At 47.0% G+C, this 13,878-nt stretch overlaps 2 protein-coding genes across 2 annotated transcripts; one reads left to right on the top strand and one right to left on the bottom strand.

The window, feature by feature from the left end:
* Positions 1-2,264: 2,264 nt before the first annotated feature.
* On the top strand, positions 2,265-7,753 carry F4812DRAFT_456654 (P-loop containing nucleoside triphosphate hydrolase protein; the record flags this gene model as incomplete). Its single annotated transcript, XM_047937026.1, has 11 exons — positions 2,265-2,359; positions 2,417-3,901; positions 3,963-4,741; positions 4,896-5,222; positions 5,293-5,673; positions 5,808-6,256; positions 6,318-6,383; positions 6,443-6,697; positions 6,789-7,244; positions 7,383-7,537; positions 7,645-7,753. The coding sequence occupies 11 exons, from the start codon at positions 2,265-2,267 to the stop codon at positions 7,751-7,753; spliced, it is 4,557 nt and encodes a 1,518-aa protein (XP_047792959.1).
* A 1,734-nt stretch (positions 7,754-9,487) lies between these two features.
* F4812DRAFT_456653 (FK506-binding protein 1B) lies at positions 9,488-10,287 on the bottom strand (the record flags this gene model as incomplete). The annotated part of the gene is made up of 6 exons (XM_047937025.1): positions 9,488-9,515; positions 9,584-9,625; positions 9,761-9,781; positions 9,844-9,904; positions 9,968-10,032; positions 10,163-10,287. 6 exons carry the CDS (start codon positions 10,285-10,287, stop codon positions 9,488-9,490), a joined length of 342 nt encoding a protein of 113 aa, XP_047792958.1.
* Positions 10,288-13,878: the final 3,591 nt, after the last annotated feature.

The raw sequence follows: 13,878 nt of genomic DNA, 5'->3' as shown, positions 1-13,878 counted from the left end.
CTTTGCCCTTAACACCGTGTAAATTGATGAATGCGCCAAAATCCCTAATGCCAGTGACATGACCGTCGTATACCTTGTATAATATAGGCGAATCGTCGACTTCAGGTTCGGGGGCATATTTCAGCCTACGATCATCGTCGTCCTCGTCGTCATATTTCCGTCTTCTCTCTCTATCCCCATTGCGATATGACCGGCGTTCGTCGCGTTCATCCCTTCGACCCCGTTCTTTAAATCCATTTCTATAATCATTATTATCATCATCATCATATCTCCGATCCCTAGATCGATATCTCTCCTTTCTCCTATGTCCCGAATCCGTACCGTCTTCCCTCTCGGGACTACGCGACCGTTTCCTCGATGGTCTTTCCGAACGCGCGCCTTTCGCTTTACTTTCAAGCCCTTCTAGGAGGGCTAATGTATCATCGATATCGTCTCCGTTTGTAGCTTCGACTTCCTTGTCAGGGATGCTAAGGCCCTTAAATAGTGTCTCTTTCTCCTCGAGCGTCCGAGTTGGTTGATGTTCTTCCGCTGCCATTTCCTTGGTGGCTTTAAACTTGGGGTGCATGGTCCGGACCAGACGGTCAACGCTGTCGAATAAACTGTCAGGCCAGCTTGCACCGCCTAACTCGGCCAACTTGCTCTTGAACTCGGAAAAGCTGCTGCATTCTAATCGCTTTGCAATGATAAACTCGGCCAACGTCTTTTCGGAAATACCCAAATGATTCTGTAGCTCGGAGGTGACCTTTGATACGAGCGATAGAAGCTCGAGCTCGGCGAAATCGTCGTCCATGATGTTGGCGGCTATCAGGGAGATATGGGAGATGATTCGGTTGGAAAGAGTCGTAGATAAAGGTCAGCGCAAGTTTCTCGAGGTAGAAACAAGCAACGATTTATCAAATCGCTCGCATTTCATGTCGGTGTAGGAGATGCGTGGCGAGTCACTATATTACATGAGACAGGGTTATGTACGTTGCCGTCGCGTCCTGTCGTTTTGTCTTCATACATATAAAGAAGGCGAAAAAAAGTCAAGGTTCGTGTACATGTAATAGTTAAGCTAAAAGCCAAGTCAAGATCCGCGCCACGCCTTGCCTGCTCGTGCTTCGTGGCTGATGATGCTCCCCGCTGTGTTTAAACTTTACAGGTACATAGTTTAGGTACGTATTGTACCTTGTACCTATTATGTAAACCGTAAAGCCCCGCGAAACTTTAATCTGATTTAGGTACCTAACCTTATCAGGGAGGTAACTCACCATGCACTTAAACGGGCACCTTAATACCTCTTTTCCCAATATCCGAGAATCTCAGGTCCCCCCTTCGGATATTCCGTGTTCTTACAATTGTACGATCAAGACTTACACCAAGTCGGTAATCCGTGCGATAATTCTACCCGAGCCCACGAGCCACAAGCCACGGGAATTTACAATTATTACATCAATGAGGACCATCGAAGGCTACCCGTCGAAATGCCTAATAAGGAAATTTGTTTGGTTCGGAGACTTTCCGATTGACTCATTGCGTTACCCCAAAGCCAAATCCTTTCCGAGTCTCATGCTCAACATGACTTCTGTTATAGGCCAGTTGCTTTGCCGTTGCAATCTATCTTCTTACTCGTTGGTCTACATCGTGTATATTCCCATCCCTCATCATCTTTTTTTTGCTTTTTCTTTTCTTACTTTTCCTCTTATCGTTCCTCCGGCGAGTAAGAAGAGCTCATAGTAGCACATCCCGGATGAGGTTAGGCTGCTTACACTCCACTATGCTGCGCTATCCATATGCAACTTTAGGCGTTGTCTACCCGGATCTAGTCAAGTGACTCAAGTGACTCAGTCGGTGAGAAGAACTGTAACCCACCTCAGATAGAGATATCGAATAGCTGTGGTAAGCACAAAAGCGCCGGTGTAACGGTGTAGATCTACTTCCTACTTAACGGAGTATGTAGGTAAGGTACCTAAGGTATAACCACGTTCACCACACAATCCGGTCAGAATAGCCTCAGGCATTTTAAGAGGGATGTTTCCTCTCTTGGCAGGGGTCCCGTTCTAAACTAGGCTCCGAGCCTATCCCACCTGTAGTTTATCGCCGAGCACGCAATTTGCCTGCGTTGGTACCGAGTTATTAATTAACCGAGTAACAGGTTGGATCTTCCTTAATGACTACATAGTATATAGCATGGAACTTCATAGCATGTCGATCAATTGAGCGTCGGATCTATCACAACCCACGATATTCAGGTGTTCAAGTTGTAGTCTCTGCTATGAGAAATCATGGATCAAGCCAGCTTCAAACACTACGGTTGGGACGCGGTTCCTCTCCGCTCTCAATCACTTATAACTTTAAAGAGCATCTATGAGAAGGACAGGTTAGTTTTCATCCGGCAAGAGGCCAACGTTCTATTAGCTGACACCCCTCTCTCTAGTGCCACAAACCTTCAATGGGTTTACGTCCTTTCTCATTTTGCCAAAACTGGCTATCTACAACTTACTATTGTTGTTGCGTCCTTCTTTGTTCTTATCAGATATCTGCTTCGCCGCCCCTACTCTAAGGTTTCTAGACCTGAAGGGAATATTCATGGAATGCCATTACTATTTGAGCTATCCAGCCAGATCTTACGAGCCGCCGCTCTGGCTTTCGCCATCGTTGCCGCAATTCAGAATGCAGGCCGATGGACTGACGTTACTGCCGTGGCCTACGCTTTCATCCTTGGAATTTTGCGACTAATCAATGATGTAGAGTGGAGGCATGTCGCCCTCCACCACGTTAATACTATTCTTGCCGGTTCTCTGCTCATTCTTGTCGTAGAGGAACTTCTTCCGTATATTGACGCGGACTTTTCCAAGGACTTGAGCCCAATGGTAATCTGTAGCGTATCAACTTTGGCTGCTGCTGTTTTGGTAGCTCTTGTCACACCAAGAGAATGGACGCCGCCATCGTTGAATCTTGATTTCAACGAGGAAATATCAATCAAAGGGCCTTCTCCCGAAGAGACCTGCAGTTGGTTAGAGTACTTTGTAACGTACGAATGGCTTACACCTCTCATGCTCAGGGGTATGCGTCGACAAGTGACTCTCGATGAGCTTCCCACACTCCCTTGGTATGACGATCCAAAACTTCTCCTTACTAGGATCAAGCAGGCACGCCCGAAAGGAAAGACCACATTATGGACTATAATTCACTTCGTACCAAAGGAGATTACCGCTATGAGCCTCTGGACTACATTCGCTTACCTTTTCGAACTTATAGCTCCGTACGCTATGTATAAATTACTCGGCTTCCTAACCAACCCCGAGAAGTCTCTACTTCGACCTTGGGTCTGGTTAGTACTCCTATTTGTTGGTCCACTATCGCGCTCCGTGTGCTATCAGCAATACATCTTCACATCAACTCGTTTAGTTGTACGCGTCAGAACCGCATTAACGCAAGAGCTGTATTATAAAGCGATGGACTCGATGGAATTAGACGATGATGTATTCGCGGAGATTGCTACCATGGGCAAAGGTCAAAAAATTAAGCAGGGTACTACTTTGACGGGACGCTTGGCAAACCTCATGGGTGCTGATATAGAAGCCATCGTAAGGGCTCGAGACATTGTTCTAGTAATCTGCGGATTACCAGTCGGGACGACTGTGGCTCTCTGGGGCCTTTATAAGCTGTTGGACTGGTCAGCGCTTGTTGGCATTGTTGTAATGATATTGCTATCACCCCTTCCATTTCTGATCGCCCGACGTATGGTAAGTATCCAACATGACAAGAAAAGAATACAAGACTCGAGAATTTCGGCTGTCTCAGAGTATCTGGCCTCGATTAGAGCGATTAAGTATTTCTCTTGGGAAGATGCTATCATCAATCGAGTTAACGAGATTAGGTTTAGTGAGCAAAAGAAGATATGGTCCATTAATCTGCTGTAAGTTGTGCTATTCCCAACATGAGCTTGAGATATTCTGTTCTAATGGCCAAATTTCTAGTTATATCGCACTCAACCAGCTTACAGAGGCTATCCCCAACCTATCACTAGTCCTCATATTCACCTTGCAGGTACTAGTACGTAAGGAGCCCCTGACTGCAGATGTTGCTTTCACAGCAATAACGTTGGTCCGGACGCTACGCCGAAACCTATCACAAGCATCCCAGATGTCGCGAGATTTTATAGCTGGAAGCGTCTCTCTCAAACGTGTAGACCGTTACTTCAATAACACTACACCCTTGCATTATCATCCAGTTGGCCCGCTTCAGATCGCCAATGCTACTTTCAGGCGCAACAAGAACGCATCGTTTGCCTTGAAAGATATCTCTATCGATTTCGTCGAGGGCGGGTTAAACGTAGTAACGGGCCCAAGCGGGAGTGGGAAGTCAACACTCCTCTTGTCGATTCTTGGCGAGACTATTCTCGAGAGCGGCGAAATCACATGTCCCAAAGATATCGCCTATGCGTCCCAGAGCCCCTGGCTGCAAAACGAGACAATCCGCGACAACATCCTCTTCAACAGCCCCTTCGAGCAGGTGCGATATGACCGAGTGATAAACGCCTGTGGCCTACCGATCGATTTTAATGAGTTCCCGGAACGAGACGGTACTGAAGTTGGCGAGAACGGTGCCTCGCTATCCGGAGGCCAGAAATCTCGAGTCGCTCTCGCACGGGCACTTTACTCGAAGGCCTCTGTGATTTTACTTGACGACGTATTCTCTGCTTTGGATTCTAAGACGTCAGCGTTGTTATGGCAGGAAGCTTTCTGCGGAGACTTGCGTATGTATACCTCTCTAAACCTGTTTAGAATATCCATCCCCGATCCTACTTCCAAGTATAGGTTATTCTACCAAGATATTTTGGCATGATTGAAGCATCATATATTTTCAAAAATGCATTTTAGCCTAACCTCCTCTAACTATTGCAATTATAGTCAAAGGTAGAACAGTCGTTCTTGTCACTCAAATGCCGTGGATTGCGCCTCAGGCAGATCTCTCAATAACTTTAGAAAATGGCTCGATTAAAAATGTCCAGCAGAACCTCGGCGTGGTTCGCGAATCTGTCACACTAGCTTCAACGACTCTTGGTAATGGAAACATCGATGTGACCGCAGAAACAGTCACCCCTACCGACACTCAGAGCAATGGTACAACCACCAATGGAAATAAACCTAATGGTGACATAAAAAGCGCCCAGGATAGAAACCGCGATGAAGTAACGCAAGAAGCTATGCGGACTGGACAAAGCGCTCGTTTACAATGTGAGTGTTACCATTGACCGTGCCTATATTACCCAAGTGGTAAAAATCAACTAATGGCATATCTTTCAAGTCTTCCAATACATGCGGCTCTTTGGCAACCCGTTCTATGCCATGCTTGCCATCGTAATGAGTACTCTCTCTACTGCCACGTTCGTGGGGACAGGACTGTGGATTGCAGTCTGGGTTGACGCGTATGGGAAAGACGATGCATATGATATTGGGTTTTACCTTGGTATCTACGCTTTATGGAGCGCTGCAGACGCCATCTTTAATGGCTTGACCTATATTGCATACGAGAACGGCGGATGGTATGCCGCGCGATCACTACACTCTACGTTCATCAAAGCTATGATGAGCGTTCCTCTCTCCTGGTACAAGGCGACGCCCGTTGGCCGGGTTGTCAACCGGTTCTCGCGGGACATGGATTCCATCGACGCAACGCTGGCTGGAAGTAAGTCAATCTTCTTCTCAAACCCCTATTTCGTTGCCGTAGCGTTTGTTCTATGCGAGCAAACATACTGATGCTCCGCGAACAATACGTCTCCACCATCATCACACTTCGTAAGCTAATTCTCTTTGATATAGTGCTCAGGCTATGCGTCGAGATGGTCACACGGCTCGGCTTCCAAGTTGCAGCCGTCGGTTCTGTGCTTCCCATCTTCATGCTACCCGCAGCCGCGTGCTGCGCCGTGGGGATCGCCGCGGGAGAAATGTACACAAGGACCTCGGTCGCGATCAAGCGGCTCGTAGCATCTTCGCAATCACCTTTGTTCGCGCAATTTGCCGACAGTCTAGCCGGCATCGCCGTCATCCGCGCTCGCGTAAACATGCCCCAAATCTTCGGCGACCAGCTCGCAGACAAGCTGCGGGTGGTCGAGAAGACTTGCGAGGCCCAGTACAACTGCAACCGATGGGTGGCGCTCAAGGTCGACATGGCTACCACCCTGGTCACGGTCGCCGCGGGTGCTATCGCCGTCTCCCAAGCTGGTCTCGTAGCAGCTGGTCTTGTCGGATTTTCGTTGACAAACGCAACGGTAAGACAGCCATCGACTTTGAAGCTTATCAGATTTGGCTTGCTAAACTACTCGAAACCAGACACTGAGCCAACTTATCATACTGCTCGTGAGATCAAGCAACGAGCTTGAAATAGAGCTACAGAGCGTAAGTTAGAACTAGGGATTGGTCTCGAGTGGAATAGACATTGACAGAATAGGACCTAGTTCCATCGAGTTCGAGAATATGCCACTGTTGAGCCCGAGGAGAAGCCGGATGAGTACAAGAGCGCAGACGAATATTCTGACGATCCCGAATCTGTCTTGCCCGAGAACTGGCCGAGAAGCGGACAAGTCGAATTCCGTAATGTGACTATTAAGTACGATGTGGATGGGCCAGAAATCTTGAAGAATATTAACCTCAAGTTTTCACCCGGCGAGAGAGTTGCCGTAGTCGGACGAACTGGATCTGGGAAGAGCACTGTAAGTCTAACGCTCTCTCCTACCATCTACGTCCCCTCTCCATTTGCCTTTTAGAATAGTTAGTGTCGTGTTAACTTCTATTTCTTTAAAGTTAGTTTTATCTCTACTGCGGTTCACGAATATCGTTTCAGGGCAGATACTTTTCGACGGCGTGGATATCACCAAGTTCCCGCGCAGGAAGCTCCGAGAAGCGCTTACAATTATCCCCCAGGAGGCAGTTCTGTTTAACGGAGACGTGAGGTCCAACCTAGACCCAACGGGGAAAGTTCCCCCAGAGACGTTGGAGAAAGCTCTGCAGTACTGTAGCGGAATCGCATCCTTCCAATACCATCAAAACGGGGGGCGAGCACAAAACGGCAACGGCCATTCTAACGGGACCAACGGCACCTATTCGGACGAAATACCAAACGACATGGGAATTACTCTCGCCACGCCGGTGAAGCCCAAAGGAGAGAATTTCTCTCACGGTCAACGGCAGGTACTTTCGCTCTGCAGGGCTTTAGTACGCAAGAGCAAGTTGATGCTACTGGACGAAGCAACCGCAAGCGTAAGGATCTTTGCTTCCCCCCTCTCCCCTCCCCTCCCCTCCCCTCCCCTCCCCTCCCCTCCCCTCCCTTCCCCCTTTTTTGTTTTTACCCCTCCTCCCGACCAAACTGCTCACCGCAACTAACGCTCGTTATTGCAGATGGACTACGAAACAGACCAGGGAATCCAAGAAGTCCTTCGAAAAGAGCTGGCCGAGCACGGGCGGGACAGGACGCTTGTCACGATTGCGCATCGCCTGAAGACAATCATCGACTACGACCTCGTGGTAGTTATGAGCGCCGGCTCGACTGTCGAGTACGTCTTTTCTCTCTCTTTATTTTTTTTTAAAAAAAAGGAAAATGGAATAAAATAAATCAACCCGGTATAATTGATGTAAGGTAGCTAACCGATTAACTACACAGAGTCGGAAGCCCGAAAGAGCTCTACGAGGCGAAGGGGCAATTCTACGATATGATGAGGCATAGCGGAGAATATGAGGATCTAGAGAGGTTTCTTACCGCCAAGAAATAAGGCTTTATTATTTATTTATTTTATTTGTCATTTTTTTTCCTGAAGTCGACATAAAATAAGAGTAGAAATGGATACTTCATACGAGGTAGGTACATGAGGTAAATTTGAATATAACGCCGATGATGATGGTAGACGAATAGGAATTAAAATGAATAAATTTAGCATATACGGTATACCCTAGTAGGTACAGTTACCCCTTTCATTCACACGGGCTCCCGCGCTTAACCAGGTTTTTCTTTTAACGGATACCCTTAGTTTACGCCGTGAAGTAAGTTCGGGCGTAACTTTTTTTCTATAAGGTACCTACCTACCTTATATATATACTTCACACCACCATGTTGAAGCGCAGGGTTACATCGGTATGTGAGTGCGTGAGTAAGTAGAGTCGAATTTCTGATTATTCGAGACTCGATGAGCAACGTAAAGGTGCTTCCCCTCTTTTTTTTTCTTCCGCTCTTGGAAAGTATTAAGGCCGCAACAAGAAATTGTAGGTAGGTAGGTAGAAGAGGTAGGTCAGGTAGGGATGAATGGATGGATGGATGGATGGGTGCTGTTGGTCTTAGACATGGACTCCCGACTATCGAATTTCTAGTAAAGATGTATCTCGTCGGCTTTAAGAAAGAAAGACTAGGTTTGATAATAATATAGATAGCATGGTGTGATAGCCAATGTAACTTGCCGCCTAAAATGGTAAGTAATTCTTCCAACCTACCGGCTCATGGCTATCTCCAGACCGGCCCTACCGGTCTATGCAATTCAGTTATCACTTTTCTTTTTTTAGGGGGGGAGAGATCTTAGACAGGTTAAACTAGAATATTCTCAAGGAATATTTCTCAAAAAGAGATGGAGAAGTTTATGCTTTTCCTCTTATCCCGTAATTAATCTTACGTCCTATCACATCGCAATAGCAACAAAACCCGCGAGCCTAATCTTTCCTTTAATTACCTGATTCGCCGTGCGATGGAAGCGGCTGGAAGCGGCCACCGTGTTACAACGGCGGACACCAACGTCGGCCGATCGCATTCTCTTTGATAGATTTTGTCGACAGACTGTCTCAGATTGTGTAACTGACCGCGCGCGACCTCACCTCTACGACAAGCTCTCTAAGCGAGACGGTCAATCTGTATTATATGGTTATGTTAAATCAGATGATTAGACATACGACATTTCGCGTTTATGTATTGTGAATTCCGGGCACCTCAGAAGCTCTTCACGTGAAGCGCGTTAGATCTTTACCTACCTACCGAAGGTACCTAGGTAGAAATAGGTAGCTGAGTGCGCTGAACTCATATCTTGTTCGCGCAACATACTAGGTTCGGCCACAAAGTCGAACTCTCATTGCAACCGCCCGTCTGCTGTGAAACCAAGATTCGGCGGGTGGCCTCGATTCGGGCTAGTACAGGTTTAGATGGGTGCCTTTAGAGGGGATTTGTGATCATTTGATGCAGTTGCGTCTGGGAGATAGCAAAGGTATTTTTGGCCCATCTGCGAGTCCCAGACATTCGGCGCGGTATCACGAAATCAGAGCACAAGCGAGCAGAGGATTTCAGTGGTCAACGATTGTCTGATTCTAGCCTCTCACACAGAAGCCGCCCTGGCCCATGCTGCATGCAGCAGAGAAAAAAAGGAAACCAAGTTGAAGCGAGAACCTCCCGTTCTATCCCGTACCCATTAGCAGATTGCGTGGACTAGAAGCCCATCCTAATAATGGTTTTATCCATCCCGAAGAGCGATTTACTGGACCTTCTTCAGATGAACATCGCTGGAAAGCATAGTTTAGTATTGAACATGATCTCGTACAGCACGTACGCTTTAACTTATGACACTTACAAGATCAAGTCAGCGTTGGGGGGAATGTGGCCAGTGAAGCCTCTGAGCGATTCGTCAGCCCCGCGTCTCTTAATGAGTGTACTGTTGGAAGTCCAGGAGGGGAACAGGTAGAGTAGGTAATAACAGTCTTCCACAAAAATATAATATTTAGCCAAGGAAGAGGCAGGGAGAGCTTACCTGGCTCCATAACCATAGTCACTAAAATGATATTAGCCAATCCGAATACTAAATATCGGTCAAGAAGGGAGGCAAATACGTACCTGGTGATGTCGAGCGTTGCTTTCTCGCCAACCTTCATCTGGGGAACACCCTCGTCCCAACCTAATATGATACAACATCAATATCAACGTTCAAAAGAAACAAAAGCTGAAGAGAACAGCATACCCTTGATAACCTGGCCGACACCGATTTTTGTGACAAAGTCACCTCGGCCAACCGAAGAGTCGAACCTAATCCACAAGTCAGTCAAGTGTTTATGAGCCTCCGACTATCCTTGACGTCAATGCCAAGCCAGCATTCAAATATGTCAAGTAGCGGGGCATTGAGGAGATATTGGCCACAACTGCTTGCTGTACTTACTGAGTGCCCTTGTTGTTTGGCTTGGAGGTATCCTTGAGCCAACCAGTGTACTCGATGGTAACAGTCTGGCCGGGAGTAGGCTGAGCTCCGGTGCCCTCTTGGATGACGGTCTTTGTGACGCCCATGGTGATGATTTGTTTTGTGGTTTGGAAAGAAAATGTGCTGGAGAACTTTTTTTTTCTCTTCCCTTCCAAATTTTTTTTTTCCGTCAATTACTCTGGTGAGTTGACGAAGCTACGATGGAAATGTTTTAGCGTCTTTTTCTTTTTAATCACTGCGGAGAAACATAAACGTGGGTACCCAAGCGGCTGAAAGAATGATAACAATGATAGTGCGTGGTGTATTGTGTGTATTGTGTTATATTGCGGTGTGGTTTGGTGAAGATAGGCAAAAGAATAGGAGGGGCTCAAGGACGACCCTTACTCACCTTGGTATAGAGTGCCTGGGTAGACCACAAATAAAGAAGAGTTGACTTTGAATGGATTACGTCAAACAGGAAAGACTCGGAGGGTGGTGAAGAAAGGAGGTAGTCAACCTTAAATAGTCAAAACGGGGGAGGACGAAGACGAATATTTTTCTTGAGCGCCTGAGCTTCATGGATGAAGCACGTAATAGGGCCCATCAAGTAGTACCTTAATACCTACCTAATGTAGGGCTCCAATATACATAAGTTATGTACCTTAGGTAGGTAGGTACGCAAATGTCCACGGGTATGTATGTACATGTACCTTGTGATCCAAAATACGTACATAAAATGTGTATTTACCTGTATTTAACTCACATAGTGTAAGCTAGCGTTATTGCATTGTTACCCTGACCCTCACCAAAATATGTAGGTCTTTCCAAAGTCTCCAGCTCCCAGCTTCCAGCTTCCATATTTTTCTAAGCTCTAAATAGTACACCAAGTATGTAAGTGCTAGGGAGGTGCTTAGATTTGTTGGTGTAGGTTGCCAGTTGCCAGGTACCCGATCTACAACAACGTATGACAGGCAGGAACAAACCCGAATGCACGGGCGAATAAGGTTTCCCCTAGGCTAAGTTTGTCCCCCTTTTAATGAATTCTTTCCGACAAAGCACATAGGAAGTCACAAAGTACACGCCCACGCATACTGTGATGGAACCTTACGTCAATCAACATGACAACCGCACTTTTTTCGTATTTAATACACTGCATATCTGAGGTACATAAACGGGCACCTGCTAGACCTAGGGCCAGCCTAACAAGCGCCAAGTACAATACACACCTATCTAAGTACCTTTTTTACCTACCCAAGGCATCATGCGTATGGGAAGCTGCTTACACGTATGAACTGTTCACTTTACCTCATACATTAGCAGCGTCTATTTTTTTTTATCTAGCTGGAAGCTAGAACCATTTCAGAGAGCCGAACGCTGCTTCCTACATGTACACATAATCTAACTCATACCTGCAGGTATTTTATAGGAGGTAGGTATCAACTATTTGCTTGTTGCACCTCTCACGGAATGCTGTTAGCATGTGTCTGCTGCGTACATGAACAAGGAATGGTTTAACATTAGAACCCCATTTTTTTAGGTGTCTGTTTCCGTCTATAGCTTCATTATACATTAGGTACCTACATAAGGGTACCTAGATAGAAAAGTATCTAGCCATGCAACTAGAACAAACTAATCTCATTACTACCCAACGTATGTATCTGGGCAAGGTATGTGGTTTATCTGATTTGTCTTTTTTCTTTTTTTTATCTTATTAACTGATGTAATAAAATACGCGCGGTTTCGTTAACGACGCTATCTCAGATAGGTAGCCATATCGTGTGTTTTATATTGGACATATATCAGACAGTTTTATAGCTTTCTATTTCTTCATCGAAAATGCGGTATGCATATGTTAAGGTTGGACACTGATTCGTCGGAAAGTCCGAAGAAGAAAAAAGTACGGACGTAACCGAGTCAGTGGCAGTGGCGCTCCCTCGGCTTGTCCTGTCTGGGCTTGCCTGGGTTGTCTACGAATTCCGTACAGAAATAGCTAAAAAGGTAGTCAAAGGGAAAGAACAACTTCTGAAGATCTTGGGGTTCGGGGTGCGGGGCTATCCGTGGGGTTCAATGGTTGGCCGATCGCTTATACAATACAGATCCTTGCAGGCCGCTTGCATTCCTACCACCTTCTCTCTTACAAGCTCATGCTGCTGCAAGCCTGCACTGCACGGCCTCTGTCCTTCTGCTCTCCTGCTCTTCTGCCCTAAGGTTCTGCCCTCTGCCTGCCTAGGTACCTAACCTAACACGTTCTCAGGTTTATAGCGATATACCCGAACCATCTCGTCTCGTCTGATGGCCCTGGCTCGGATACGACCCGTGCATGGAACCATCCAAATCATACAGTATACGATGCCTTCAAGGCTTATGACTTGTCAGCTTGTCTGCTCGTTCACTGCTGCAGCAGCAGTGGTAGCAGCAGCAGCAGGGACCCTCGGTGTGGCGACGATCACAACTGCAAGTCGTAGTGTTGCTTTACTCGGGGAAATCTGACGTTTACAATGCGCCTCCTTTCCTGCAACTTGGAACCGGGGAAATATCCATGTCTGGTTTCGTCTTAATTTGCAATTCGCAATTCGCGGTTTAGGCTCGTGCTGGATCAGCTGATAACCTCCTCTGCAGCCTCTTGTGTCACTGTGGTCCGCCAGCCGCTTCGCAAGGCATCATCTTCAGGCACCGTAAGGCACTCTAAGCCATCTCAAGGCATCTCAAGGCATCTTGGCAACCCCTCTAAACATGTATCTAAACATGTCGCTAATGAAAGGTCCATGTTATCGCCACTCCTCCACCTCCATCTGGCATATGCAAAGTAGCCTCGGTCTGCTACCTAGTATCAAGATAAGGAGCTAAAGCCAATCTAATATATCCTCTAAAAATGCCTCGGGATGTGGAAGGCAATCATTGAAACGAGATTTTGGAGGGGTCTTTTGTCTCATTCTCTTTCGTTGGCGAATGCAACAAGACGTCAGTCTTCAGCTATACGTCCACCCTGCTCTACCAATACCAAACGGTGCTAAGGCGGACGATCTGCAGATGCACCCTAGCCGTCATGGCGCCTCCCAGCACGCTTTCGGATAGGTTTGCGATATCTCTCGGCGTGATTGGGCCTGTCGTCCATGTGCGCATGTGCGATATAGCATGGGCAGCAAGGAGAGAGCCACTGAGAGCTACTGAGATCTACGCGGGGGGCACTCCACGAATGGTGGCAGCAGTCGCAACAGCGACACGGAATCGCATTCTCACCCCGCCTATCCGTCCACCTACCCACTACACCGCGACTGTTATAGGTTCTACCAAGAAATTTTTGTATCTATTTCGCGCATAGTCAACTTGACCGCCTCCAAGACACTGGGACTTTGTTATCTCGGCGACGGAAAACCTTCCATCCGTTCTCTTTTATAATTATCAATTGCCGATCTAGGACCCATGGCTGGGGCAGCGAATAAGATAGAGCAACTGACGCAAGGGATATAGGAATCTGTCACATCTCAATCTGCTTGACATCCCATGTGCTACCATCCCACAACTCGCGGGGCAGCAATTGAGAGGATAAAAATAAGGGTAGAGCTAAGAAAATGGCAGAAGCACTCTGCGAGGAACCGACACGATCACATAATCACCACACCAGCGGCTGCATTGTAGAAGGACGCCACTGGACCTGACCGCCCGAATAGGTCTTCACTTCATAACAGCTACGTCAC

This window comes from Daldinia caldariorum (genome assembly GCF_022478825.1).
Source record: "Daldinia caldariorum strain CBS 122874 unplaced genomic scaffold F4812scaffold_3, whole genome shotgun sequence".
Lineage (NCBI taxonomy): Eukaryota > Fungi > Ascomycota > Sordariomycetes > Xylariales > Hypoxylaceae > Daldinia > Daldinia caldariorum.
This window is presented reverse-complemented; position numbering and strand designations above follow the sequence as displayed.